Source organism: Agaricus bisporus (genome assembly GCF_000300575.1).
Source record: "Agaricus bisporus var. bisporus H97 unplaced genomic scaffold AGABI2scaffold_13, whole genome shotgun sequence".
NCBI lineage: Eukaryota > Fungi > Basidiomycota > Agaricomycetes > Agaricales > Agaricaceae > Agaricus > Agaricus bisporus.
In genome coordinates, this window is record NW_006267348.1 from 647718 (window position 1) to 674040 (window position 26323).

The 26323-nt window shown below is 46.9% G+C and overlaps 11 protein-coding genes across 11 annotated transcripts; 8 read left to right on the forward strand and 3 right to left on the reverse strand.

The window, feature by feature from the left end:
* Window positions 1–91: 91 nt before the first annotated feature.
* Window positions 92–1807, forward strand: AGABI2DRAFT_122427 (hypothetical protein; the record flags this gene model as incomplete). Its single annotated transcript, XM_006456466.1, has 3 exons — window positions 92–273; window positions 326–1535; window positions 1592–1807. The coding sequence occupies 3 exons, from the start codon at window positions 92–94 to the stop codon at window positions 1805–1807; spliced, it is 1608 nt and encodes a 535-aa protein (XP_006456529.1).
* Window positions 1808–2489: 682 nt separating this feature from the next.
* On the forward strand, window positions 2490–2817 carry AGABI2DRAFT_122428 (hypothetical protein; the record flags this gene model as incomplete). Its single annotated transcript, XM_006456467.1, has 2 exons — window positions 2490–2718; window positions 2777–2817. The coding sequence occupies 2 exons, from the start codon at window positions 2490–2492 to the stop codon at window positions 2815–2817; spliced, it is 270 nt and encodes an 89-aa protein (XP_006456530.1).
* Window positions 2818–3190: 373 nt separating this feature from the next.
* Window positions 3191–5882, forward strand: AGABI2DRAFT_211555 (hypothetical protein). The gene is made up of 19 exons (XM_006456468.1): window positions 3191–3326; window positions 3383–3413; window positions 3464–3523; window positions 3578–3623; window positions 3673–3708; window positions 3768–3777; window positions 3835–3920; window positions 3977–4022; window positions 4075–4408; window positions 4463–4477; window positions 4535–4547; window positions 4600–4619; window positions 4674–4883; window positions 4930–4961; window positions 5015–5148; window positions 5183–5293; window positions 5344–5489; window positions 5548–5671; window positions 5720–5882. Exons 1-19 carry the CDS (start codon window positions 3208–3210, stop codon window positions 5761–5763), a joined length of 1617 nt encoding a protein of 538 aa, XP_006456531.1. The 5' UTR covers window positions 3191–3207; the 3' UTR covers window positions 5764–5882.
* Window positions 5883–6151: 269 nt separating this feature from the next.
* AGABI2DRAFT_78276 (hypothetical protein) lies at window positions 6152–6496 on the forward strand (the record flags this gene model as incomplete). Its single annotated transcript, XM_006456469.1, has 1 exon — window positions 6152–6496. The coding sequence occupies one exon, from the start codon at window positions 6152–6154 to the stop codon at window positions 6494–6496; it is 345 nt and encodes a 114-aa protein (XP_006456532.1).
* Window positions 6497–8611: 2115 nt separating this feature from the next.
* On the reverse strand, window positions 8612–8886 carry AGABI2DRAFT_195617 (hypothetical protein). Its single transcript, XM_006456470.1, has one exon. The coding sequence runs from the start codon at window positions 8871–8873 to the stop codon at window positions 8700–8702; it is 174 nt and encodes a 57-aa protein (XP_006456533.1). The 5' UTR covers window positions 8874–8886; the 3' UTR covers window positions 8612–8699.
* A 1493-nt stretch (window positions 8887–10379) lies between these two features.
* Window positions 10380–11355, forward strand: AGABI2DRAFT_195618 (hypothetical protein). Its single transcript, XM_006456471.1, has 6 exons — window positions 10380–10413; window positions 10498–10587; window positions 10794–10906; window positions 10962–11029; window positions 11096–11119; window positions 11177–11355. The coding sequence occupies exons 2-6, from the start codon at window positions 10504–10506 to the stop codon at window positions 11209–11211; spliced, it is 324 nt and encodes a 107-aa protein (XP_006456534.1). The 5' UTR covers window positions 10380–10413; window positions 10498–10503; the 3' UTR covers window positions 11212–11355.
* Window positions 11356–11462: 107 nt separating this feature from the next.
* AGABI2DRAFT_188444 (hypothetical protein) lies at window positions 11463–13036 on the reverse strand (the record flags this gene model as incomplete). Its single annotated transcript, XM_006456472.1, has 3 exons — window positions 11463–12042; window positions 12095–12934; window positions 12994–13036. The coding sequence occupies 3 exons, from the start codon at window positions 13034–13036 to the stop codon at window positions 11534–11536; spliced, it is 1392 nt and encodes a 463-aa protein (XP_006456535.1). The 3' UTR covers window positions 11463–11533.
* A 1563-nt stretch (window positions 13037–14599) lies between these two features.
* Window positions 14600–16325, forward strand: AGABI2DRAFT_195620 (hypothetical protein). The gene is made up of 4 exons (XM_006456473.1): window positions 14600–15162; window positions 15226–15362; window positions 15433–15443; window positions 15519–16325. Exons 1-4 carry the CDS (start codon window positions 14731–14733, stop codon window positions 16064–16066), a joined length of 1128 nt encoding a protein of 375 aa, XP_006456536.1. The 5' UTR covers window positions 14600–14730; the 3' UTR covers window positions 16067–16325.
* A 255-nt stretch (window positions 16326–16580) lies between these two features.
* AGABI2DRAFT_181129 (hypothetical protein) lies at window positions 16581–20807 on the forward strand. The gene is made up of 4 exons (XM_006456474.1): window positions 16581–17019; window positions 17041–17348; window positions 17524–17684; window positions 17745–20807. Exons 1-4 carry the CDS (start codon window positions 16711–16713, stop codon window positions 20483–20485), a joined length of 3519 nt encoding a protein of 1172 aa, XP_006456537.1. The 5' UTR covers window positions 16581–16710; the 3' UTR covers window positions 20486–20807.
* Window positions 20808–20980: 173 nt separating this feature from the next.
* AGABI2DRAFT_181130 (hypothetical protein) lies at window positions 20981–22732 on the reverse strand (the record flags this gene model as incomplete). Its single annotated transcript, XM_006456475.1, has 5 exons — window positions 22480–22732; window positions 22362–22419; window positions 22214–22304; window positions 21507–22151; window positions 20981–21064 (listed from the first exon to the last, which is right to left on the reverse strand). The coding sequence occupies exons 1-5, from the start codon at window positions 22643–22645 to the stop codon at window positions 20981–20983; spliced, it is 1044 nt and encodes a 347-aa protein (XP_006456538.1). The 5' UTR covers window positions 22646–22732.
* Window positions 22733–23968: 1236 nt separating this feature from the next.
* Window positions 23969–26323, forward strand: AGABI2DRAFT_78119 (hypothetical protein; the record flags this gene model as incomplete). Its single annotated transcript, XM_006456476.1, has 10 exons — window positions 23969–24128; window positions 24205–24286; window positions 24353–24510; window positions 24586–24692; window positions 24743–24947; window positions 25001–25391; window positions 25449–25699; window positions 25746–25793; window positions 25846–26195; window positions 26249–26323. The coding sequence occupies 10 exons, from the start codon at window positions 23969–23971 to the stop codon at window positions 26321–26323; spliced, it is 1827 nt and encodes a 608-aa protein (XP_006456539.1).

Consider the following 26323-nt stretch of genomic DNA (forward strand, 5'->3'; position numbering starts at 1 on the left):
AACCGGTGGCGAGTAATGCGCCTTCCAGGGCTGTTAAGTACTAGCTTGAAATCGCTGTCACGTTTGCTGCCTGTTACTTCCGCCTTTCACCATGGCTCGCGATTTACCAGCCGAGCTCTGGTTAGAAATTCTCTCTTATCTCTCCGCAAGACATGTTCGCAAATTATTGGGTATTAATCGTTTTCTCACTGAACTGGCGTTGGACGAAATATACTATTCGTTTACGTTGAGCAATGGATTTAGACGCGTCGTGTCAGATATACAGCGTATCACGTTTGTTGTCTTGTTATGTATCGTCCTCTCAATTTTCTCACTGCCTTGATAGAGGACCAATGTATGCTCAACGTATAAGGAGGCTCGACATATATTCATGTTTTCTTGCGAACTCCCCCGAAGCAGATGGCGGACTGATCACCCGCGATCACTCAAGGTTACTTTTAGAGGCTCCACGACCCAAACCCTCGAAGAGCACGTTATCTGCGCTGAGAAAATGGCTCGGGTCGCTTATGATTTCGTCTCGCACTCCAAGTAGCAGCCGCCTCTTGGGGAAGAGACAAAACATCGCGCTTAATCCTCAACGTGTCCAACCAAATGTGTTAGCCGCCCTCAATGTGGCTTTCCCTTGTTGGCCTCGAGTTGAAGAAATTAGCCTCTTCCTCGATGACTTTACATCTATGCCCACTTTTTCCGACTTTTTAATCGATCTCTGGTCTCAAAAAGGCAATTCCATCCGCATACTTAACATCGACGCTAGCCTTGGCGGGCTGTTCGAATTCCTCGAAATTTTCTTGGAGCGGTTAGAAGCATTTCCGAACCTCGAACGCATCTCTATGAAATTAATGCCATCGCATGTACATGTCGTTCAAGAGGCTCAAATTGATATGGGCAAGAGACTTGCCGCATTCGTTGAATGGCACAAACACTCTTTACACACTCTTATTATATCCGAGCCGATTCTCGATGGATGGGTCGACGTTGCGTCTTTGACTCAAGGTCTGGGTTGTCTTCCAAAGCTAAAGAGGATCGAACTGCCGGTTCCCATGGAACGAGCGTCGCAGTCTCGTCTCGAATACCTGGAGAGATTTCTCAATCTCCATGCGCATACTCTCGAATGCCTTCTTATGGAGTATAGACATTCATCCCTTTTTAATTCTTCATCTCGTTATGCCTACTATAATCTCCTGCACTACGTGTTACCTAAGCTTCGTTTGCTACAATTATCCGAACTCGAAATGGATGTCTACGTTGACTTTGAACCACCACCAATACCCTTCCGTCTCCCTCCTTTCCGCCTTTTTGCTCCGAACTTAAAAAAACTCACATTGAAGGGCTCAAGTGGTTATCTTACTGATTCAGAACTCACAAGTCTACTAGAAAACATGTCCACGGGAGCTCCGTTGTTGCACTCTTTCCATTTCAAACTGGAAGTTTTGAGGCCAGAGCTGTTGGACCAACTTGCTTCGCAACTGCCAAAGCTCAAGTCTCTCGGTATAACCTATATGGATATATCAGTCGATGCGGATCATACATTCGAGGTATTTGAAATGTCTTCCCTTCGTTCATCAACCAAGTATACTGAAATATTCTAAAGTCGCCACGAACCGCATTTTGCGAAACGTTTGATCGCGAATATACAAATTGGTCATTGAAGTATCTGAGATTGGCAAAATGGTCGATTTGTGGCAAAGGACATCCCGATCGTCGTTTAAGTGCAAGTGTCGCAAAGTCAATACCTGGATTGGAGGTTAATGACAACTCTAGGAGTTGTAACTGCATATTGTATAATGATGTTTTGTTCAGTAACTAGTTCCTACTTGGTTTCGCCACAAATTCTCATGGGCAGAGGCTTTTGTCGTCATTCTTGTAACGTCGATATTTAATTGTATATTAGTATATAGCTTGATTTTTGGTGTTCTTCGCTACTGTTATGATTTCCCCCCTTAATGTCAGTAGTTGGAGATTGTAGGTCCTACCTTTTGATCCGGGGTCGTATATGACCGATATTTATTTATAAGTCAATGATGACAAGAAAGGGTGGGAAACTTCGCTCATGGCTCCCCACAATGCTACTCTGTCTGTTTTCTGGCCTTGGCACTTGGGTACTTTCTACCTTATGACCTTAGCGGCGGTTCGAGCTGGACATACCATGAATTAGCCTTGATCTTTCTGCGCGTTTCTCTTCTTCGTGGTCCAGGTGGTGATTCTCATCATCTCAGCCTCCTCCTTCCCAATTGAGCTGGCTGATGATGACTTGTTTCACTCTAGGTCCATTTTCCTCTGTTCAAAACTATGATATATCACTCGACCTCTATGATGTATCTGAGAAGGGCCTTTACGGCTGCAGGAATTTTTAGAAAAATTTCTGTTCATCCGGGATGGCAGTCTAGACGGACTATGCCGAATCTGGCCATAGGATGTATCCGAATTCCGAAGCTTGCAACACGTAAGGTCAAGACTACTTTTCTTTCCACTTTCATGATCCTCTCGTGATGCCGTATGCCCAAAGTCCGAGCAAAGCCTCGTATATCGACAACGAAACTTCGAATTGGGTAGCTTTATTGGCCCTCTTTGGGACAGCCGGTTACAAAGGGAGGATTAGTTCATCTGCCCAGGCTGAATTGAAGAAGCATGTGGTCCCGGGGGCGATCTTGTTAGGTGCCAGAGTGCTGTTACCCCACTCCAAAGAAAGTGCACACGAAGACGCTCGTATTTGGGATAGTGAGTGGCTATATGCGTATACAAGAGAGAAAACCCATCACCACCACGAATCTCATAGTCAAGTTGCAAAATATTGACAAGACAATCATATCGTGGTAATATTCGACAGTTGTGAATGAACGTATATTCAAACTGGCGCTTCGGTAGGTGAGTAATTGAAAGTCGCTTTGCCTCTGCCCACTCTATCACTCGGATAGATCATCCCAGTATGCGTTCCAAGTTGCATCTCAACCTGTCTCAACGTCCTCGCTCTTCATAAAAATCTTTTTTCCCGGATCAGAATGGCGTAAGGATTCCTTCAGGAAGTCTTCGACGGAATATTGATCGCATGACAAGCATCAAACATCGATAAGGTGGGGGCTTCTTGTGATCGTGAGAAGGAACTGTGTTGACTCCACTTGCCCCACCGAAGGAAGGGAATAGGATATATATATCTCGCCTTGCGAAATCGGATGGACATCCCGAACCATAAACCCGTTATCGTCCAGCATGAAGAACGAGACAGATGCTAACTCTATCATCATCTCAAGTGCCGAAGAATCTGGAGTACCTGGAGCAAAGAAGGATGAGGCTGAGCTAGCAAAGATGGGGTATAAGCAAGAGTTGAGGTATGTCGCTTATTTTCTCTCAAGCTAATCTCGGGACTTGTTCTGACCGCTTCTAGGAGAGAATTTGGTCTTCTGCAGAATTTTGGGGTTTGTGGGCCCGATTTTCGCGAAATTTCCATTGCTAAGGCCTTGTTCAGGTGTCATTCTCCGTCGTATCAGTCTTGACTGGTATTCCTTCATTGTTTTTATATGGCCTGGTATGGAGTTCCACACTTTTCCGTTGTGTAGCAAAGGTTAAATATGTTGCAAAGAACACCGGAGGGCCGGCGGTGATGGTTTGGGGCTGGCTCATCACAGGTGTGTAATTGACACTTCATATACTACGATTGAAGCTGAGGGGGGTTAGCGTTTTGCACGATGCTGGTCGGTTTGGGTATGGCTGGTGCGTAGGCTTGTATCTTATGGTGGGGTTGAGTTCTGACTGGGAATACACCTGGACAGAGGTATGCAGGTGAGACCGCTCAGAATATTTGATGTCACTTTTAGATTCTGATGTTTCGCTTGAAAGTGCGCATCCAACGTCAGGTGGCCCCTACTACTGGGCGGCTATGCTTGCTAATCCCAAGAATGCGCCTCTGGTTTCTTGGATAACTGGTATGTGAAATCTTCCAGCCTGAGGTTCTATTTGCCCAGTCATTAAATTGTTCTAGGGTGGTTCAACCTTCTGGGACAAGTTGCTGTAACCACTGGCATCAGGTATGGTTTCTAATCAACCCTATCATCCTGATCTAACTGGTATCACTGCAAGTTTTGCATGCGCCAGTTTTCTGTCAACTGTTTGTACACTGAAATCCTCTTTTGTTCCTACGCCGGAGACTACCATTGGGTTTTACGCTGCCGTTTTGGTGGCTCAAGGCCTTATTAACACCTTCGGTGTCCATCATATATTACACCATCTCAATACTGTCTCCATCTGGCTCCATGCATTGGGAACCTTCGTCGTTGTCATTGTCATTCTAGCCAAAGCTCCGACGCACCAAAGTGCAAAATTTGTCTTCCAAACGTTCATTGATAGAACTGGAGTTGACCCAGACGTGGGTTGGGGCGTTCGAGCTAGCAATGCTTACGTGGCGGTTATTGGGGTCAGTCACTAGGAGTATCGTCCTACTTACTTGCTAAAGAAATTCTCTCTCCAGATTCTTATGGCACAAGTTCGTTTTCTCAGTTTCCTTTAGGTAGCTCGCTCATGAAAATGAATCGCTGGTCAGTATACTCTAACTGGTGAGCTTTTTTACTCTGCGAATCAATATTTTGCTAAGTTTTCGTTTTCCAGGATTTAACGCCTCCGCTCACGTTAGTCACGCAATCCTAACACGTTTAAGAATCGCATTCAATCTTCTTGGCTAGTTAACTGAAGAGACAAAGAATGCTGCCATGTCGGGTAGTATTGGTATCATAATGGCGATTGGTGTCTCTGGCGTACTTGGCTGGTTCTTCATTTTGGGATTGTTATTCTCCATTCAAGATCTCGACGCTGTTGTAAATTCCAAGACTGGGCAGCCTGTCACACAGATCTTTTTAGATGCCGTAGGTGAGAATGGTGCAATCGTGCTGATGGTGAGCTTATCTTGAATGATGGGAGCCGTTCATTAAAGATTCGTAGGTAATCGTCACGGCTGCCATGTTCTGTTGCGGGTAAGTCCAGATTTATCGTTGTACGAATACAAACTGACGACTTGGTCGCCCAGCACATTCTCGATTACCTCTAACTCTCGCATGATGTATGCTTTCGCTCGTGATGGCGGGATTCCGGGCCATCGATTCTTTGCTAAAGTAGACGACAAGTGGAAATCGCCTATCCGTACAGGCAAGGTCGAATCACGTCATCGTATATGAATATTCTGACAGGAGCGCAGTTTGGCTCGCGTGTACGTTGAGCTTTATTCTTGGCTTACCAAGTCTCGGAAGCGCGGTAGCTTTCTCGGCTGCCACATCAATCGCAACAATCGGACTTTTCATATCCTATGGTAAGTATTTATTTGAACTGTGTTATCATGCTTTTTTCACGACAAAACAGGTATTCCTATTGCTCTCAGGGTGATATACCGTCATCGTTTTACTCGGGGTCCGTTTCATCTGGGCAAATTCTCTTACCCTATAGCGCTCGGTGCAATAGCTTGGGTTGTATTCCTTTCAGTTGTATTCATACTACCTCAAGTCAATGTAAGATTCGACCATAACCTTGTCATATATATATGCTCACGCTTTCCCTCTTATGTAGCCCGTCAACTCCCAGACACTCAACTATGCCGTAGTTGCTGTGGCAATTGTGGTTTTATATAGTATAGGCTTTTGGTTTATTTCCGCAAGAAAGTGGTTTGTAGGCCCGATAAAACAAATCGATCGTGCGTTGTTCTTTGTATCAGAAGGCTTTTTGATGAATGAAAAGACAGAGGAGACCCGAGAAACGAAGATAGAATCATCTAATGAGTACTAATGTCACATTGTAAGAGAGGGGCTCCGAGGGTCAAGGGCATATTATGTGGTCTTGCAAACGCCTAGTTCATACCCATGTCGTTATGTTAGTTTAATCCAGTACGGTCTTCTGGTGCCACAGATTATTGTCATTAGCCACATTTGCCACAGAATTGCCACAGAAAAACCCTGGGGAGACCCCTAAGCAGCCGTCTTCCGTTCCGTTGATGGTTGATGGAATGAGGTCACAAGACCGCTTCCCCGAGTAAGCACATTTATTTCTCGTGCACTCAGGGTGCAACTAGGGTCTGCTGACCTCAACATACTATTCTAAAGCCCAGTACGTATGTTCAGCATCTTCTGCTCCATACAACGCTGATATCTGGTCTTGAAAGCAACCCAACGAGCAGATGGTCCACCGGCCATCTGACCCTCGCCTCCTCCTGAACCTAATATCCCATGAAAAGAGCTACTCCAAGCATCTTCAGTCCCTCCTCGATTCGTCTCATGCGTCGTTAACTTCCCTTTCGGCTTTCGCTGCCACAAGTGCGCAACCCGTATCCAGTGTCATTCTTTCTATCGTCGAGGACTTTTCGAGTGCCGATAATGCACTTTGTCGTTACAAAGATGCTGTCGACGCGTGGCGTGAACAATTAAAATCGCTCAAAGACCTGGAAACTGAAATTGCGAACATTGCCCGGGATAGGGAGATTCTGTATGTCTTAAATGCTCGAATGATTTTTCAACATTCTTGACCTAATCATAGGGTTACTCGCGTACTCAAGGCTTCTAAGCACGAGAAACCGCCTAAAGACAAAGACAGAAACAGCGCCTTGTCGAAGCGGATTTCCATCTCGCAGCACCCACGTTTCGCCTCCGAGTCCAGCCTTTCACTTTCTATCGGCCATTCGTCCTACTCTCCCTCGTCGTTACAGACCTCCACTAAACTTGAGAATGCTCAAGCTGAACTTAGGGCATGTGAGGCTCATCTCACAGTCAAAGAAGCGGAGCTCGAGGTGGCCCGTGTCATCGCCATTCGTGATGGTTTGCGCATTCGTTGTGACGCACTCATTGATTGTGGTCAAGCTTGGGTTGATATAGGTCGGAGTGGTATTCGTACCTCAGCTGACTTGCAGATCGACAGGCGTAAGTCCATTCTCTATATTTGGTACCGAAAGTATAACACTGTTTACAGAAGATACACAAAATCTCAGACAATGCCAATCATCCCGCCCAGCTCCACATCCAAACTCTCCCTCCGCTACCCCCACTCCTCACCACAAACGGAACAGCTCAAGCACAGAGGCCGGCCATCAAATCTCAGAGGTCTCATCTATTGGTCCATCTCAGTCCGCTTCTCAAGTGAATGTTTACATTGACCCAAAACCTATAGCTGACCCATTTATCGTTCCCAACGCCCCAAATCCAATCCTCGGAGAAAACGGGAGCGAGGTCCTATCGAATAAGTTTGCTACTATCACTACCCCTCCTATCGTTAGGCCGAGTTCAACTCCACCAGCGACTTCTTCTCCTTGTAACTTTGACCCTCTCCCACGAAATCATAGCATGATCAACGTCACTTACGTGAACAAGCCCGCGCCTGGGTTTGAATTTGACGAGAGTCGCATCCGGGTTCCCGCGGCCCATGCTATCCAAGATGGGCTAGTACCAACACTCACTCCAAGTTCCAAACCAAAAGCAGCTCGTACAAGCAGCGGTTACCTGACTCCTGTCTCAAATGATGATGCGGAGGATGGTAGAAAGGAAGAGAGTGGAATGGTGGAGCGACAGACGCGTGAAAGCTCTCAGCATGAGAGGCATATTTTACCTTCTACGAGCCGAGAGGAAAGACCAGAGGCGATCCCTGAGGGTGGTGATGCTCCTGGAGTCGTTGCGCATGATGCCGCTGACGTCCTGCAAACTCCACGGGCGGATGACTCCCGTCGTCCTACCGCTCCTCCTCCCAAAAACCTTGCGCCTGCACCTACCGAGGAGCCACGAACTCCTCCCAAAAACAGGAAACAGTCTGGAACATCATCGCTCCAGAAAAGTGGCTTTTTCTCCAACCTGAAGAAAGTGTTCAGTCCGGGAACTCATCGTCAATATGGCGAAGAGAGTGCTCGGGAAAGAGACGAGAGAGTATGGGAGCATGAAGGGAAAAGGATGGGGAAAGAAGACAAAGTGAACGAAAAGAAAGAGAAAAAGATGGAGAAAGCTAGGCTGCGGGAAGCAAAGAAAGAAGAGAGGCAACGTGAGGTGGAAGGAAGGAAGGAACAGCATGAAAAGGAGAAGAGAGAGAAGTTGAGGGAGGAGCGGAGGCGAAAGTGGTCGGATCGTCAAGCAAACCTACTCAGTACTGATTCCGTGACTGACGATGAAAGGTCGATAGAGGAGGATCATGGCGCGACACGACCTGCCAAGAAGGTTCTTATTGGTCGAGGGAATAGAGAACAGAAACCGAGGCTGGAGGAGGATCATTCCCATGATATTCAGAAGGAGAGTGAGGAGATAGAAAGAGTCAAGAGCCCTGGTGGTGGCTATATTGTAAAACAAAACGTGGATTTGCAGAAGAATCTGAGGGGAGGAGTCATTAACTCAGGACACGTCGCGTCCTTCGATATGTTCAAGGGCGGCACAAAAGTCCCTGATGATAGCAGGAGACGCGGTACGACCGCGGGTGGCATAGGAGACCAGAGACAATTGGAAGGAAGGACAACGGGTGGTAGTTTTGTCTTTGAAAGGGGTAGCAAAGTTGACAAGAGGTCAAGTGCTCCTTACCCCGCCACCGCTTCGACTTTAGAGTCTCGACCGCAGGGTCTACCGTCTACCGTGGCATCGACCTCCACTAAGCCTTTTCCTGTCCCGCCTGTCCATCACTCCGGCGTAACCTCGACACCTCGATCAGACACAAAATTCTGGGAAAATCTCAGCAATCGAAGTGGGTCACCAGTCCATGTTTCACCTACCATCAACGAAAGAGGTGAATCTGGCGGTTCGACAGCTGCTGTTGGCCTTGGTCAAGGTTCTCCGAAACCGAAACAAATCCCCGTTTCGCAGCCTCACCACGGCGATAGCATCCGCCAGCGAGACAGAGATACGGCCACGCATACCGCTATGAATACCCCCAAACATCGGTTGATGAATGACAATACTCGAAGGGCAGTCAGTGTAGGCCATGGTCGCTCCATCTCTGTTAGTTCATCGCCTCCTCAGACAAGGATGCCCCCTCCCATCTCGGGTCAGCGTGCAGTCGCTCCAACTGCGGAAACCGGCGAGAGTCTCATGAGTATCGTAGATGGCCTAGCGAGGAGTAATCGACGAGCCTGGAATATGGGTTTGATGGAAGTGAGTAAATCGAGGGAGAATCTGAGGTATCAAACGGGCCATGAACCAGAGTCTGTCGGTGCCGGAAGTAGAGGGACGACTAAAGGGAAAGCATCCGCTGTCGCTGTCACGAACGGGAACGAAGGCAATCCTTCGGGGCGACGCAACTCAACGGGGTATGGTGTCACATCCGCTCGGAAGGATGAGGTCGTATCGGCGAAGTCGTTGTCATCGCTTCCTGCAGAAAGCCTTGGTAGTGGTTCGCCACATCCAGCTCCAATAGTCAAAGGTGTTCGAGAAGGCGAACGGAACAACGTCAGGGAAGAAGAGGCCGACGACTCTGCATCCACAACTTCATACGAGACAGGGCACGAAGACTTCGAGAGTCCAGACGAAGAGATGCAGAAACCATCCGCTAGCATTACACAGCCACTTCCCGCATCAGGTTTTCAAAGACAAGAGGAGGCTGACAAAAGAGCCGTCTCCCCGCCTCCTGCAATCCGCTTCAAGGCTCTTGATCGCGCCGATAGTCCCTCACCGGCGTCTCGTGGAGAATTGACCCCGGGTTCGACTCCTCGAAGACGGAAGAGCGTTCGTGTGTCTTTGCACCCAACATATTCACCCGCACCACCTGCTATCGAAGACGAGGTGGATCAATATATGCGAGCACCGTTTATAATCCAGGAGCAAGTAGTCGCACCACCTTCTATCCTCGGTACTAGGAACCAATCCCGGGCACAAGCGCCATCGCAGCCACCCAACACAGATAGTATGCGGGATCATAGCCTTTCGGATGATGATAGTGATGCCAACGTAGGGTATGAGGAGGCGAAGAAAATGTTCATGATGGCTGCGCAGAAGGAGCGGGATGTAATGTGGTAGTCTTTTCAGGTCCTTTCTTTCTTTCGTTCTTTCGTTCTTTTTTTTTTTTTTTTTGGCGTTCTCCTTCGTTCACGATGAAGCTATAGTTTTGTTGCCTTATTATGTACAAGAATGGATTGTATATTCTAAAATGTCTGTAATTCGTATTCTAATCTATGTATTTTAGCGTTGACACAACGTTGATCGCAATGCAAACAGCAGGCCCGCGATGGTCCCTGCTGTTACGATGATTCCGGAACAATCGAGCTCCTGTCCATTCTGATGTCGCTTATATTCGTTCGATCTGTTATCCAAGGGCGTTCAAACAGCGCAGAAACTGGTTTCCTTTCCAATCTGTCCGACGCTGCCCGTGTGATGAAGCAGCTGACTAAGCGACATTAATGAATCTGATGTAAATACCCACCCCAAGTGAAAACGAAAGGAAAAGAACCGCCCTTCGCTTTGTACCACCACCTTCTCGTCTCTGGTACATCTTCCTCCCCTGACGATCCTCATATCCCCAAATTTACCTGCATTCGTCTATCCCATATCGTCGATTTTTCACGTTTAGTTCGAGATGTCTGACAACGAACAATTTCCTTCCCAAGTTGGCGGCGAGGATGTGAAGTCTGAGGACCCCAACGCCCCAATTAATATTAAGGTATGAACTAATGTTACTCGCTCTACGACAATCTGAGCTTATACGTCCTTTATCTTTTGCTCTGCTCGGCCTTTTTGATCACTCTTGTGCACGGAAACATCGGCCGATACATTGCGTCTTCCGCGCGTTTTGCTCTTCAAATCTCGATAAACGATATCCCCCGGTCCGGTCACATATTCTCTGCACGCGTCTCTTCGCGCGTACAGGTCGTGAGCTCCGCTGGAGAAGAGGTTTTTTTCAAGATCAAACGAAGCACGAAGCTCAGCAAGCTGCAAGGCGCCTATGCCAATAAAGTGGGCAAAGATGTGAGCAGCATCAGGTTCGTTGTATATGATTATCTTGAGGGCGATCCTGTGGAGTGCTCACTCAAATAGGTTCCTGTACGATGGTAATCGGCTAAACGATGACGATACGCCGGCGCTTCTGGACATGGATGATGGCGGTACGTTTGTGATCTTTCCCCCTCCCTGAGCATGTAACTCGTACTGATACTCCTCGCTACTAACAGACGCTATTGATGTTATGGTTGAACGTACGTTGCAATTGCTTTGTCGTGATGTGTAGTGGCTGACATTCTGCTGTTTGACAGAGGTCGGAGGCCGGTCATGTCAATATTGTTCCTAGATTCCAATCCACTGCCCACTCAAATTCAGTCGCTTTTTCTGATTCCCAATTTTACCTGCTGCGCGAAAGCAATTGTATAATCTTTCTACGGGTAAATATAAACGTTTATCCTTTCAATGGAATGGTTTCGGCTCCTCTTGCTCTAAATCCCGCGAGATATAGAACTGGCGTTCTCAAGTTTACCTATACTTCAAATAGGACAGTATAACGATCTTCGAGCTTGATAACACTGAGAACCAGATAGGCATGCGTTTTATGGGCAACGTGAGACTACAAGCCACGCTTATTTGTTTGGTTACGGAACTGATTGTAATACAAGCGTCTAATCACTACTACTAGGTACTGGGAAGGCTGCCGGGCTTTTCAAACCATTCTTGCCAACAGCTCGAATACCAAAGTTGACATTATCCTTCGACAACATGACGGTGGCACTGGTTACTTTTCCGACAGGGATAGCGTGCGTCCAGAACGCTTGGTCAGTTGGTCTCCAAACAATTTCATAGCTATGCGCGTTGGGATCATCCGTCCAAGTGAAAGTTGAATTGTTCCCTAATGTATTCGCCAATATTGTCGCCCCTCTTGGTACTCCGGGAGCGTTTGCCAATGACCATAGACCAGCACCGTTGACCTTAGCCACACGGGAGATGTATTCGAAGTCAACGAATTCGATAAGGTCTCCGAATTGTTTTCCGTCTTCAACGCGAATATCCTGGTGTTGGTGAGCGAAATTCTCGTTTGGTTCTGTGAAGCGGAGAGCCGGAAAGCCGTTTTCAAGGAAAGGAATATGATCGCCACTGCGGAGAAATCGATCGGGGCGCCAAATTGACTGAACTGTTTAATCCGTTGAGTCCTGTATCACCTTTGATGATCTGAAATTTCTTACCTCGCATCTTGGTTGCATGATTCTGTGCAACCTCGGCCATAAACCGACTAAGCTCTCTAGATGGCGAATCGTTCTCTCCTCCAAGATCTGCTATCCGGGTGACTTCATCAAAAGTTGCCGTTGGCGGTATGCCACTAGAGAACATCCGGATAATGAACGGGTCCGAATGACCGTCGTCCCCAACGGGGCTCCCAACAATATCGTTGTCGAACATACCCTGGACATCCGTACTAGTATTCTTCATCAGATCAGCAAGATGCTGCGAGCCATATAGACCTTGCTCTTCTCCCGCCACAGCTACGAACATTATGGTAGCGTCAGGCTTGTGAGACGCCATAACACGAGCGAGCTCCATGGAAACTGCAACGCCGGATGCGTCGTCATCCGCTCCGGGAGCATCATCCATAAAGTTCAAGGGATCCGAAACTCGATTATCATAGTGTCCTGACACGACGTAGACGCGATTAGGCTCCACGGAGCCTTCAAGTGTGGCTACGACGTCCGAGATTTTGACGGGAAAAAGGACTCGATCCCCATCAGGTTCCTGGATATAGCTAGGCGTAGAGATTTTCATGCGCCCATGTGAAGCATCTGCGTAGGTCTGCATTTCGGATGCGATCCAGTCACGAGCGGCGCCGATACCGCGATTGGGATCGGTTTGACTGGAGAGTGTGTGACGGGTGCCGAAGGAGACCAATTTGGTGATGGTTTGCCGGATACGGTCGGGATCGATGTTGGAAAGGATTTTCTCGAGTTCTCGGCTCGGTTCCTGAGGGGTGACTTTCTTACCGGGACCATCGGGCCAGAGAGGTTCAAAGGGAGATCGCTGGGCAGTACAGACTAGTAAGTTGCATAGTCAGGTCAGTTGGATTATTCACGATAGAAACTGTCGAACTGACTTGCGAATAATCCGCATAGACTGAGCAATGCAAGGGATTTCATCCTGTCTTGAGCTAACTTGAGCCCCGCAATGAAATATTACCTCTCTTATATGCGACGACATTGATTACGATATGCGGATTTTAGTTCTTCTAGTCCGGTTGTGTCCATATGGTTCTTCTACGCGTGTTTAGCCTGCTGACATTGGGTGGACCAATAGATTGAATGAAGAGGTTCCTGCCGAGGTATGTTTTCTCTCATGAGGATATAGGCTGATCGAGCTTCCAGAAGCGTTCTCACTGTCGAGCTTACTGCTGATTGTTCCTGTTAATTGCTTTAGCACTCGTGTGCAGTACTTTCGGGAATGTATCAGTCTGTCGATCGGTCAAATACACTCTGAAAATTCAAGCTGTGGCATGTCCTGGACATGATTTGGATGTAGACATGATCCTTCCCTCTTATCGATTCTTAGCAGGAGATATCGACGGGCTTGATTATCGTGGGCACGCATACATCGTAGAATTGACATGCCGGGAAGTTTATCACCAAATTAAGGCAAAGTCAAAAAGTGCCAAGGGATCAAAATATGCAAATGGATTGTTAATCGTAATACTTTTTGAAAGGGTTATTAGTTCAAGAAGTTCTATGCGGGGAACGGTGTGGAGTTAGAATTTGAAAAAAAGAAGTTAGGGGAGGGGTGAGGCCTTGAAGGAGCATTGACATCATCAATCGTGGGTTGGTTATTTCTTCAAGTTGTCATGGAAGACGTTGAATGGAAATGGATGACCTGGAATTTCGGATCTTGGATTTAGAACTTGAAGAAGCTTTTTTTTTTTGGTTAAGTGAAGTATTTATGTATGTATTTACCGGTGCCGGTCCTCCTTTGATGATATCATGGGAATTGCGTTTCCAATGGGGATTTTTTGTATGGAGTGGCAGTTGCTTCGTTGTTGAGTGTGTGGTATGGAAGCGGAAGCCATGATTTGGACGATATTTGACTTGGGGGAAATGAATATGCCGGACGTCTGATAAGAGGTTCATACCCTTGGAGATAAGACGATTTGTATTATTTTGTAAAGTAATGTAAGGAGAGGGAATAATGTCGTGTGATACACAGTGTGTCCGTGCAAATCTTATTATTATTGTTCAAAACTTGGATGAAGGAAGTTGTTGTTGATGTTTGAATACTTGTTACTAAGTACAACTTGAGAGATCAAGTTGGTAGTACCACGTTGAGTGGCGTAGTAGTAAAATAGGCCCTTTCAAATGCCGTTCTAGGTAACTTTTTTGCAGCTTATGGATAACTATTTACACCCGTGCTAATAGGGCCTTCCGATTACCATCCTTTATGGATTGTAATTCGAGTATAGTTTGGCAGTTCTTTGATTATGACGATCGATGGCTCGCTAGTTATTGTCAAGTTTGCGTTGCATTTTCAACAACAACAACAAAAGTGCGAACCGAAAGTTAATGTTTGAGGAGTAGATCGGAAGTGAAAGTAAGTAAGTACACAAAAAAAATAATTTAGTTCAGTGGATTTTATCTAGATACGACTCGTCACGGATCATCGGTTTCTTTTAAAAAAGAGGATCCGGGCTCAACGCAAACCTTTAAATTGAAGTGAGTTGCGTTAGGTGGGTTTACATCCGAGGGGTTCTACTTCTTTCCTCCCCTCTACTCTCTCTCCGTCTCTCTCTCTCTCTCTCTTGATTGAGACTCCAGTGACTCCCCGGTATTTTGCTGTTTGAGCTTTGGTCATGATGAATGGAACTAGTACCACTCACACTCAGGCCGTTGTACCGACTCTGCATATGAACACCGCCTCTTCATCCAGAGTCCTAGACGACGACGTCGAGAAGTTAACGAAAGTCAAAGGAATTAGTAGCTATAGTAAACCCTCTGTCGATTGTATCTTGAACGTTAACTCCTCGGGCGACCGGAAAAGTTTGACATTGGATAATGCTGCTCGTAGCAGTACTGTTGCCAATTTGGATGATTACGATTGCTGTTATGGGAATGGGAGCACGGAGTCGAGGATGCTGGTTTCTGCGGATGGAACGGAGATTTATGCGAATGCGGTTGGTGATCCTTTGAAACAGGCTATTGTGTTTATACATGGGTTTGTTTGGAGTTTTATGGCTTTTGATGATATTTTTGAGGATGTTGAATGGATGAGTCGGTTTTATCTTGTGAGTTTTTCATAATCCTCTCTTTAGGTAAAGTTGAGTTTTTGACGTTTGGATAAAATGAAGGTTCGGTATGATGTGAGAGGTCATGGGAGGAGTGGAAAACCGGAAGGGGATGAAGCTTGGGAGTGGAAGAGGTTTGCGGAAGATTTTGATGCTGTTGTTGAAGCGTACGGGCTTCATAAACCTTTTGTTGCTGGTTGGTACGTCGTTTTTTTGTTTATGATTTCTTCTCGTGGGTGAATTATTTCTCATCATTTTGGATATTCATAGGAGTTTAGGAGGTGAGTCTATCACAAAGTTTAAAATTAAATTTAGCCGGAGTACATATAATTAACATTGCGATTTTTTTAATGTAGGTTGTCATTTGTTGGATATACTCACACTTCATCCGGTGGATTATGTTGCTGGCATTATTAACATCGCAGGTGCGACGTATTTGGATGATACGCAATTGGAGAAATTGGCTACTCCGGAAGGAAGAGATTATATTCATCGAATGTCAGTTTTACCGAGTGTTGAGGATTTTCAATCTGGAGCAAAGGATTTTGTGGATGCGTGTTGTCGGACGTTGCCATATGAAGTGCGAGAACGGTGTCTAGGGAATATAATGATCCAACCGAGAAGTACTATGGTTCATTCTCTTACGAGAAAACAGAGGGTGGAGACGTTTGAGATGGTGGGGAAGACGATGTTGCCTTGTTTACTGATTTTTGGGGATGAAGATGAGTTGATTATGATTGATGAGTTGGAGAGACAGTATAGGGAGGTGTGGAGGAATTTGACTGTGGAAGTGGTAAAGGGCGGTTGCCATGTTCCGTGGACGAAGACGCAACGAGATGTGGCCGCGGTTTTTAGCAAGAAGACGTTGGCTTGGATAGATTGCGTTATGCAGTCTCAGAATTAGGTAGCGTTATTATTATCGTCGCAAGCGCTTGTTCGGAAGAATATTTTGGGCTGAAAGGATATGAATTAAGGAGGGGAGAAGGCTGGTGACCAAGGCTACCCGCTGTTAATGGTACCCGGGATGATCTTGGTGCCAGAGGAACGGAGGCGTTAGAAGATTCATTTGACGACGAGGGAGTTGCAAGACCATGTATTTATAGTTCATGTCCTCCACGTCCACGCGGGGACCGGGGTCAACTGAAATTTCGGATATGTTTTCGATGTCTGCTCTATCGTCCCTTTTAAAGCTTTTTGGTCCATGGCATTCAGGCGATGTCATCATGCCCGGCAAAACGGCTGCACCGTCATTGAATGTGGTGTCCCATGGCTGTCAGCGCGGGTGAGCTTCTAGCGCCGAAAATGGGGTTAAGGTTTCCTTATTTGGGAGGTGCCGACATACCGAATCGGGAATGTTGGGATTCAGGCACGCGTTTTTAGGCGTGGCTGTCGTGTTTGAAAGGCTCTGTTCCGTCCACCCAAGGTCCCAGGCAAAACACGAGGCTGCTCTTTTTGGGGCTCGCAACACGAGGCTCGCGCGCGAAATCTCTCGCCCTATCTCTCTTTCTTCTCAGGCTCTTGTTCTCTATCTATTGTTTGTCTCCGCCCATGTTCTTCGCCCGCTCCTCGCGCCAGGCCTCCCCAGAGTCGCCCAACAACGCCCCAGCCAATGGCAATAGCCAATCTAGTGCACGCCCTTCCAACCACCAGCGGGACAACTCCCAGCCTTCATCGGCTTCTCCTGCCCCTCGTATCTCTAGGGATTCAGAGAGCTATCCGTCATGGCTACCAAGGCGCCCACCACCGCCTGCGCCGGCGTCGACCATGCACTCTTCAAACAGTGTGCCAGAACCCGACCCAGACACTGATGCAGAACTCTTTGCCAGCATTGGAGGGCGTAAACCGACTCCTCGGTCGGTGCGCATTGTAAGCCTGCAGGGAGTCATCCCTCCCGGGAGCAGAAAACCTTGTCGACGGAGAACGGACACTTCACGCCCGCGCGGTTGGTCGCGCGCAACTGCTCCACGGTTGTCTGCTGCAGATGGCCAAGGAGGTTTTTCTTACCCCTACTATACATCTCTGCGGATACCTCAACCCAAATTCAACGCCAAAACGCTCGATCTAAAGACTATAGTCACCCCGTCCTTTTTGGCAAGGCTCTATTTTAACCTCTTCCCCTTCCTCGCGTTTACCCACCTGCCCTTGCAAACCTATTTCGACTTCAACGCCGTCTTCGTCTTAATCGAGTGCGTCCCTCTCTCTCCCTCTTTAACCTTTTTTCGCATCACCCCTTCATACCTTTCTCAAAGCTTTTTCGATATTTCCTTCGGCGCCCTTCCCTCCTGAATTTCGCTTCCTGTTCGGTTCTTTGTTCATTGTGTCATTCGGGGTTACATATACTAATTGTCTCCTTTATGTCAGAGTCTCCCGATATCCCAATCCAGAAGCTCCCGGCGTTCCCGGCTCCGGCAGAAACTGGGCACTTGCGGCCGCCGCTTACATCGCATGCTGGGTGACATGGATCGTCTGTGTTTTCCTATTCTACGAACTGGCATACTCGTTTATCCGTCGATGGCGTCTCAGTGAGTCTCATTTTCATACTCATCCTCCGTTAATGAAGCTTACTTGGCACCGTGAACCAGGACGGCCCCCAATTATGCCCATCTATCTTTCTGCCCCTGCCTATACATTTGCCTCCCTGACTTCATATACGAATTTTCGCTTCCTTCTCTATCTTCGGCTAGAAGCCTTTTTTGGAGACAACGGCAGCCTTCGTGATGGCCTCGCGGAGACGTTTTACTGGTACTCACAGAATCTTCCAACGGTAGCCTTGCTCATACCGCGTGCTGGATTATGCCTCGCTATCCTATTTGCCTTCTCCTCTCCACAGGCGCAGACGTTCTCGTTGGCTAATATGGGCATTAACAATCGCGATCACACATATTTCAGAAGGCATGATGGGACACTTACCGGATATGCCAGGGGTGTGTTGATTGCTAATGCCGCATGGGCTGCTTGGCGGATTCTAGTGCTTCTCGTTAGCTGGGTTGGGTTATGGATTCTCAGTGGACAAGGATTCGCTGGACTTTGTGGACCGCGTTATCGATGGGAAGAAGAGGACGCGGAGAAAACAAAGTCATCGATCTACAGCACCGAAAACGACTCTAAGCGCAATATCGATGCCCTTGCTTGGACCTGGAAAGAATGCACACGATTGAGGATTCAGGATGTTTACGAATTATGTTTGAACACTCCTGCGTTAAAGTGGAGTAGCAATACTTCGCCAGCTTGGGGGAAAGAGAAGGGTAAAGCACCTGAAGAACAAGATCCGGTTGAGGTCCAGCGTGTTTTGGCTGCTGTTGGGATTCCGACTGTTCCGGCTCCTGCTCGACGTCGCGGTTTGACGGAAGACTTTTTCGATACTCCTAAGGAGGAAAGAAACATCCAACTCAGGCACAGGGACTCGGATAAGGGCATTGGTCCTTCTACTCTACCCTATCCCTTCAATCAACATGGTTCAGCTCAGGTCTCTAGCCAAGGGTTCCCGTCTTCACCAAGTAAGAGCAAGAGCAAACACTCTACTCCAATATCAGGAAGATCACATGTATCCAATGAGTCGACTTCGAGTACGAGCTCAACGGGATCGAGCAGTAGCGGCAGTACAGAGAATGACACTGGCGAGGACGAAGAGGAGGAGGAGGACGGGTTCGATGAAAGTGAGGAGGTTCTTTCCACTAGTGGACATGGGTCAAATTCGATGTCGAGTCTTGGACATCCTATAACTCCTTCACGTCGATATCCTTTCAGCCTTCGCCAACCTACTGGACGTGGAAACAGCACGTCTTCTCGTTCTCATCAATCCCGACCTTCACAATCTGGCGTTTCGCAATCCGGTGTGTCGTATTCGGGGATCTCGCAGTCGACTGGCAATCGTCCGTCTACCGATTCTCCTTCATCTCCTTCTGATGCCATGTCCAGCTCAAGTTCTCGTGCTCGCGCTCTTAGTCAAGGTAGTGGTGGTAGTGGAATTCCAATGCCGCCTCGTCATCCTCATGCACAGACGCGGTCGATGAGACCGCCCTCGATGGCATTGCCGCCGGTTCCTTCTGATGCTGCTGTGGAGTTCCCTAGCATTCGTATAAGAGCGGATAGTGGGATTTTACCAGGAGTGACGACGATGGGTGCAGAGTTGATGATGCATGATGATGGAGAGAGTGTTTACAGTAATGAATCTGCTAGTGATGAGCAACAAGATGAAGTTGGTCTTCTCAGTCCTGTTGGTAGTCATACCAATCTTGGCGTTCCTGCTTCAGGTGTTTCGGGCTCGGGGTCATCGAGGTCGAGGACAGGGTCTTCTGCACGATCGAGAAATAATTCGAATCGATCGCAACGTTCTTCGAATCCTGCGATGAGATCTAGAGTGAGCTCTATTGGAGTTATAGTGCGATCGAGGGCGCAATCGTTGATGCAGAGTGTTTCGGCTACGAGTTTGGAGATTGCGCAGAGTGTGACGAGGATGAGAACGAATTCGTCTATGGCGAGGTTGGAGGAGGAGACGGTGGCGCATCATTTACCTGAGTTGTCTGTGTCGACTTCGGCGGTGTGGTCGTCGAGGCCGAGGGATGCTTCTGGATCTACGCAGGAATCGAATGGGGTGTCGATTTCGAGTCCGCAGGCTTGGGAGGATCGAGGGTATGTGTCTGCGTCGTCACATTCGAGGAGTGGGAGTGGGAGTGGAGGTGAGAATTGGACGTTTGGGCAACCTATGCCGTTTATGAGACCTGGGAACTCACATTTACGTGAGGAGGTTTTGAGTAGTGATAGTGAACGTGGGGGAGTGAGGGAGGAAGGTGAGATTGAGGAAGTGACTCATGAGTTTGGGCCTACGACTACAAGGATAATTCATCCTCAGACACTTACGGGACCTGGTGTACCGGGAATTACGCAGTTGTCGGCGAGCTTTGATACGGTTTCGGTTGGTGGAGGCTCTTCAACTACCCGACCGAGGACGAGATCATCAATTCCCTCACAGATTCCTCTTGAGGTTGGACTTCTTGGAACCGAATCTAGGACGAGTGGGAATACGAATGTTGATAGTATTCCTTGGGGACGGTATCGATTACAAGAACCGTATGCTATGGGAGCTATGAGAGGACATCGGCATTCGTCTGGGTATGGACCGGGAATGGGACCAGGACCTGTGGATGAGCGCTCGATGAGTTCGAGTTCTAGTCCACGTCGTGTGGTGACTGTGGGGCATAGTACGAGTACGGGAACTGCGAGTGCACCTGATGTTAGTACTGCTGCACAGAGTTTTGTGACTTCGCCGGGTACGGGTGGGGGTACTACTACTACTACGGAAAGTAGTGAAAAGGCTGAGTGAAGTGGGTTGGGGTGTGTTTGAAGTCGGGAGCTTTGTGTGTGTGCTGGAGAAGTGAGAAAAATATGTGGGAGTGGGTGGTGGTGTAATGTGTGTGTGTGTATGCGATGGGGAACGCGTGGTGAACGTGGTGGATACGATTGCGCAGCTCGTTGGGTGAGCTGAAATGAAAAAGTGATGAGAATGTTTGTTGGATGATGAATGAACCCAAATGACCGTTTCTGATGGCAACCTATCATTCTATCTTGTTTCCCCCGGCTACCTGCCTCCTTTTCCTCACCTTTCTATCAGTTTTGTTGCTGTTGTTCTTCTATATCGTTTGTTTTGCTGCGTCTTCCTTGTTTTGCATGCTCATCATCTATTAGCGTATTTTCCCCCCTTCTTATCCTATCCTTTTTTAGAACCTTTTATTTTTTGCGACTATCTAAACCAAGTCCCTCCCCTCGAATATTTTTTCTTGATCTACCTTTTTTTTTTGCCCTCGTATTTTTATTTATGTCAAAATGCTCTCCTCCACCCTCTTCCTTCTATCCGACCTTTTGGGATACCTTCAACTCCACCACCGCTTTTCTTACTTCCTGGCTGGCAAAATGAATTGAAAGATTGTTTTTATATTTTAGTTAGTATTTTTCAACAAAAAGTTATTAACTCATGAACGAAATGCTTTTTTGCGATGTTTTTTTTTTGTTTTTAATTCAAAGATGACGACGAGAATTACTTTTTTTCTGGCATGACTAATATATATTAACGCATGAATTTTTTTATAAAGATTTTGTTCTAATGTGGTTTGGACGGCTTTTTGTTGCGCTTATAGTGAACCTTTTTTTTATGTCTTGTATGAGCTGCGTTTGGAAATATACTTGTTCATGTCTTTAACTCTTGAAACGGGAGTCAAGTCCGTTTTGTGGGGTGAATTAGATGAAGACGTGTTTTTAAAGGAGAGCACAAAATAAAGTACAAGGGGCAGATTGAAACAGTTACTTAACGAATAAGTTGAGAGACGATAAAGGAAATCTTAATTTACTTTGAAATGTAGCACATCAAATCCTTCTCCGTACCACTTTTCCCAATCAAAGTCCGGATCAAAATTCTCCTCGCCAAAAGCCGTTATCAGGTTCTCAGCGTCTTTCATACCAGTAGCATTTGTTGTACCATCTAAAATGGTTTTAGCGTCTTCGCGGTTCTTTGCTCGTGCGCCGATACCCCAAATGGTGTTTCGAGTTGGATTGACAAAGGTGCCGATCCAACGGAAAGTGAGACTAATGCGGGCACCGTTGTTGATTTGTTCGACGGGGGTTTTGGTTGAGAGTGGACGTTTGTCGGTGGATATTCCGTGAAGCCATTTTTTATTCGTTTCAAGGCCGAGTATGAACAAGGAATTATCGGGGAGAGGGATGCGTTGAGTTGGGCGAGGTGGTGGTTGAGTATGATGGGATGTTGAGTCGGTACTGGTGGAAGAGGTCGGTGTTGACGGAGCATGTCGTTCTTGTTCTCTGGCGTTTTTATCTTTCTTTTGACGAAGTGTCATAACACGTTGAGCACCTAGACTGACGTTGACGATGAATGAATGGCGATTGATGTCAATGGTCTTGTCAGAGTGGTCTGAGATGTAATCCGCTCCGGTGCGGTAATGTTGGATTAGGACGTGGTTCACCGGGTGATTTAGAACCTTGGAATCAATAAAGAGTAATCAGCGGCGAGGTTTTGCGATTTTGTTTTAGAATCGCTTACTTTTTGGACGTGGTCGCGAATAAGTTGAACTGTAGGTGTGAACGGTAACAGTGGGGGTGATTCATCTGCAGGATGACGATATATCGGATAGCTAAATCATCACTTAACCTGGCAGCTCATTCAGTTTAAGCGACGAAACAAAACTCACCTCCCGTCTTCATCTATGATTTCGCCTTGCTGTGCAACTAATCTCGGTACTTCTCCTCCTATGAATACCTCACAATCAATACGATTTCGAGTTATATACGGTAAAATACACAACGTACCGCGATGCAGCATCTTGATCCAGTCAACTTCCTCAACCAACTTTGCATAAGCATCTCCAGCCAGCTCTGAGGGTAACAAGTCATAAACCACGCGTGAGTCACCAGACCCTAGTGGCTCTTGTGGATCTACCAGAGAAGGCCTCGAAGCTCTTGTAGTCGTCGTCATTTCTTAGTGCTGAGAATGGTTCGGATAGTTCACGTATTTGCTGTTGTACTATGCAGATAGAGTCGGAGAGAAGTGGTGTTGGCCAAGGATTTAGAATAGGCACATTATGATCGTAAGTCTGCATCAGATGCATATCAGAGTGGCTGTGTGCAATCGGGTAAGGATTACATAATGCATACTCACATGTAAAACTGAATGTAAACGTCAGTGACGGGCACCGGTTAATAAATTCGAATTTAAACAAAAAAAAAAAAAAAAAAAAAAGTCAGTGAGATTTAATTTCCCCGGTTGACGCCAACCATTCACATACTGTAGGGTCTCGTTCAACGTCCACCTCGTCTTGACATTTTTTGATGCATCCCCACCCACCCCTACGGGGCCCTACCTATCTATACTACACAAGTCTATACGCACGTAACGCAGCGTAGGATTTGATTTGAAACCGCGCGGACGGCTGGATTAGTCCAAGGGAAAACTTTGCTGTCCTGGGAGTCGGGGCGAACCGGCTAACTCGCTTTGCGAGCTATAGTGTCATGAAATACCGACCATTATATTACTGACATCTCTTGGAAGTTGGAAGCTCTGGGATCAGGCCGGGATGATCAGATAAATGTTCAGGATCCGAACAGGACCGGCAATCATGTCGGATTGCGAGCTTCCTTCTGCATGAATATTAATATCCTCCTTTCCATCACGCGAGGCGCTGACGGCTGTAATACTCGATTGTATTCGCTTCTATGGCTCGACATTTATTCCACCATTCCAGCCCATGTCAATCAATTTTGAAGTTTCTCATCATTGTCCTCTCCTTAGGTTTCGTGTCCCGTTTTCTTTCTTCACCATCCATTCTACCATGTTTCGTTATCAGAAGCGACAATATCACACCTTTCTGGTCATCCTTTTTTTTTATTTCTCGCTACCCCTGCTAACATTGAACGTAACGTTCTTGCGATCAAGCTGCTCAACGGATACGAACAGCGGCGGGCATCAGACAGCGGGCATTGTCCATTTGGTACAAACCGTACAAACCGTCAACCCTGCACTATGAATGCGAAAAAGTTGACTCCAAAAATATTGCCAAAATTTTTGTTGTTGGCACGGACGGGGGTTTGCATATAAAATTAAGTGTACGACGTTTGCGACTCCTCGGTTCAACCTCTCTCTTTTCTGCTCCGTTAATTATTCTCCTTCGGCTCTTTGAGCAGGGACAACATCCTGTTGAAGATGTATTTATCTCATATTTTCTCGATGGCGATCCAAGGGGTTTTATCTTTGGACGGTCTCGGGTTCGACCTAGGTCGTTGGGGTTCTTTACCCAACTTTATGCAAGTCGTTCAACAGAACGTTGGTAATTGGGGTTACATTGCTCCAGAACGTTCTTTTGAATATGGATTTGGACTCCCCAAACATGGGGGACCTGTGGTTTGGAACAGCGTAGAAGAGTTGCCTCGGGATGTTCAATATGATTTTATTATTATCGGAGGTAAGCCATTCGACTCGTTACAAGCATTTACCTTGAAAAGCTCAAAAATCTCTTTTTTAATTCATTTTCGGTATAGGTGGTACAGCAGGATCTCTCGTCACAGCTCGACTATCTGAAAATCCCCAGTACAATATACTAGTCATCGAAGCGGGACCTTGGTGAGGATCAAATATCTCGATCTATTATCGTCATACATACTTACTTGGAACATATCATACGATAAGGCATGAAGACATCTTTTCATCTCGCGTACCGGGACTATTAGTGAACCTGAGGAATACAAACGTAGATTGGAATTACACTACGGTTCCGCAAGGTGGACTGAACGGAAGACGTTTGGGGTATCCGCTTGGAAGGATGATGGGTGGAAGTAGCTCGTTCAGTCAGTGTTATTCGATTGAACTTTCGTTTATAAAAACACTGATGAATATTTATTTGAACCTTCTATATCTTGTAGATAATATGGTGTATACCAGGGGATCGAAGGATGATTGGAATAAGTGGGCGAATGTTACAGGAGATGAAGAGTTGAGTTGGGATAAGATGTTTTCGCGTATGTTGCAGGTGGGTAATTCAAGATCTAGCGGCGCCATACTAATTCGTTTTGATATTAGGAAGAGCATCTAGTGGACCCCCCGGGGAAACAGTCAACCGAGCGTCACATCGATCCCGCAGTTCATGGCCGTAACGGCAAACTCTCCTTATCAGCACCTTACTTAAATCATTCCTTCAATGACATGCTGATTCAATCTGCCGAAGAATTGAAAGATGAGTTCCCTTTCAAACTGGACATGAATGATGGTAGGCCGATAGGAATCGGTGCGTAAATCCAAAATTCCTTTGGTTTTTGGACTAACCTTTTTTTATTGTAGCATGGAACCAATTTACGGTGGACGCGAATGCGGAGAGGAGTAGTTCTGCCACGGCGTATATCAGCAAGACAGGAAGAAATGTCCATGTATTGGTGAACACACATGTAACACGCGTATTGCCTATGAGCAAGGACAGTACAGATTTCAGAAAAGTAGAATTCGCCGAAACGCCTCAATCCGAGAGAAGAGTACTTACCGCAAAGAAAGAACTTATACTATCTGCAGGAGCGATTGGTACACCTCGTGTATTGTTGAACTCAGGAATTGGAAGTCGTCGGGAATTAGAAGAATTAGGAATCAAGACTTTGGTGGATAATCCGAGTGTGGGGAAGAATTTGACGGACCATCCTTTGATGAAGATTGCTTTTGAGACCACGATGCCAGACACAGAGTAAGTCGCTAGGCATTCATGCCATCTCGTATACAACGTTTAGCTGATGCCTAACAGCTTCGACATGGAGACGGCGTTGGCAGATTGGAAAAGAGCTCGAAAAGGACCATTAGTGGTGCCAAATACCTTGAATCATATCACTTGGGTCCGCCTGCCAACTAATGCAACACCATTCAACGAAGACGGATTTTCTGACCCAGTGGAAAACATGCCAAATACACCACACATCGAAATGATACCACTTCAAATCAGCTCTACGCCTCCCCACACTGCAATCGGGATACCACCCATCCCACATGGTGAGCAGTGTCTACTTGACCGGTAATGGCATTAACTCAATTGACAACAAAACAGGTATGGTGACGTTGCAGGTCCTCCTCAGCAATGTCAATCCTATTTCTCGTCAGTTTTCTCGGATTGAACTAAAAATATTCTTGCTAAATTTGGAGTGCAGGCGGCTCTATCAGTCTCAGAACTTCAGATCCATTCGTACATCCGGATATCGATTTCAATTTACTTGGTGAAAAGGTTGATATTGCGATTATGAGAGAAGCTATCAGGAGCGCTCGAAGACTGTATTCTGCGCCTGTTTTCAACAGTTCTGTGCTGGAAACGGTTCTGCCGAGAGAGGATGTAACTTCCGATGAGGATCTTGATAGTTACATACGAAGCATGGCGGCAACGTTTGCACATTGCGTTGGGACTGCAGCAATGTCTCCCCGTGGTGCGAGTTGGGGGGTAGTTGACCCAGACTTTAGAGTCAAGGGGACAAGCGGACTGAGGATCGTCGACGCATCCGTGCTGGTGAGTGCTAGCATTCTTTTCGTGGTGGTGGATGTCTGATCATGGTTTGATAGCCGTCATTGCCGAGCGGACACACCCAAGCGCCAGTCTACGGAATAGCGGAACGGGGAGTAGTCATGATCGTCTGA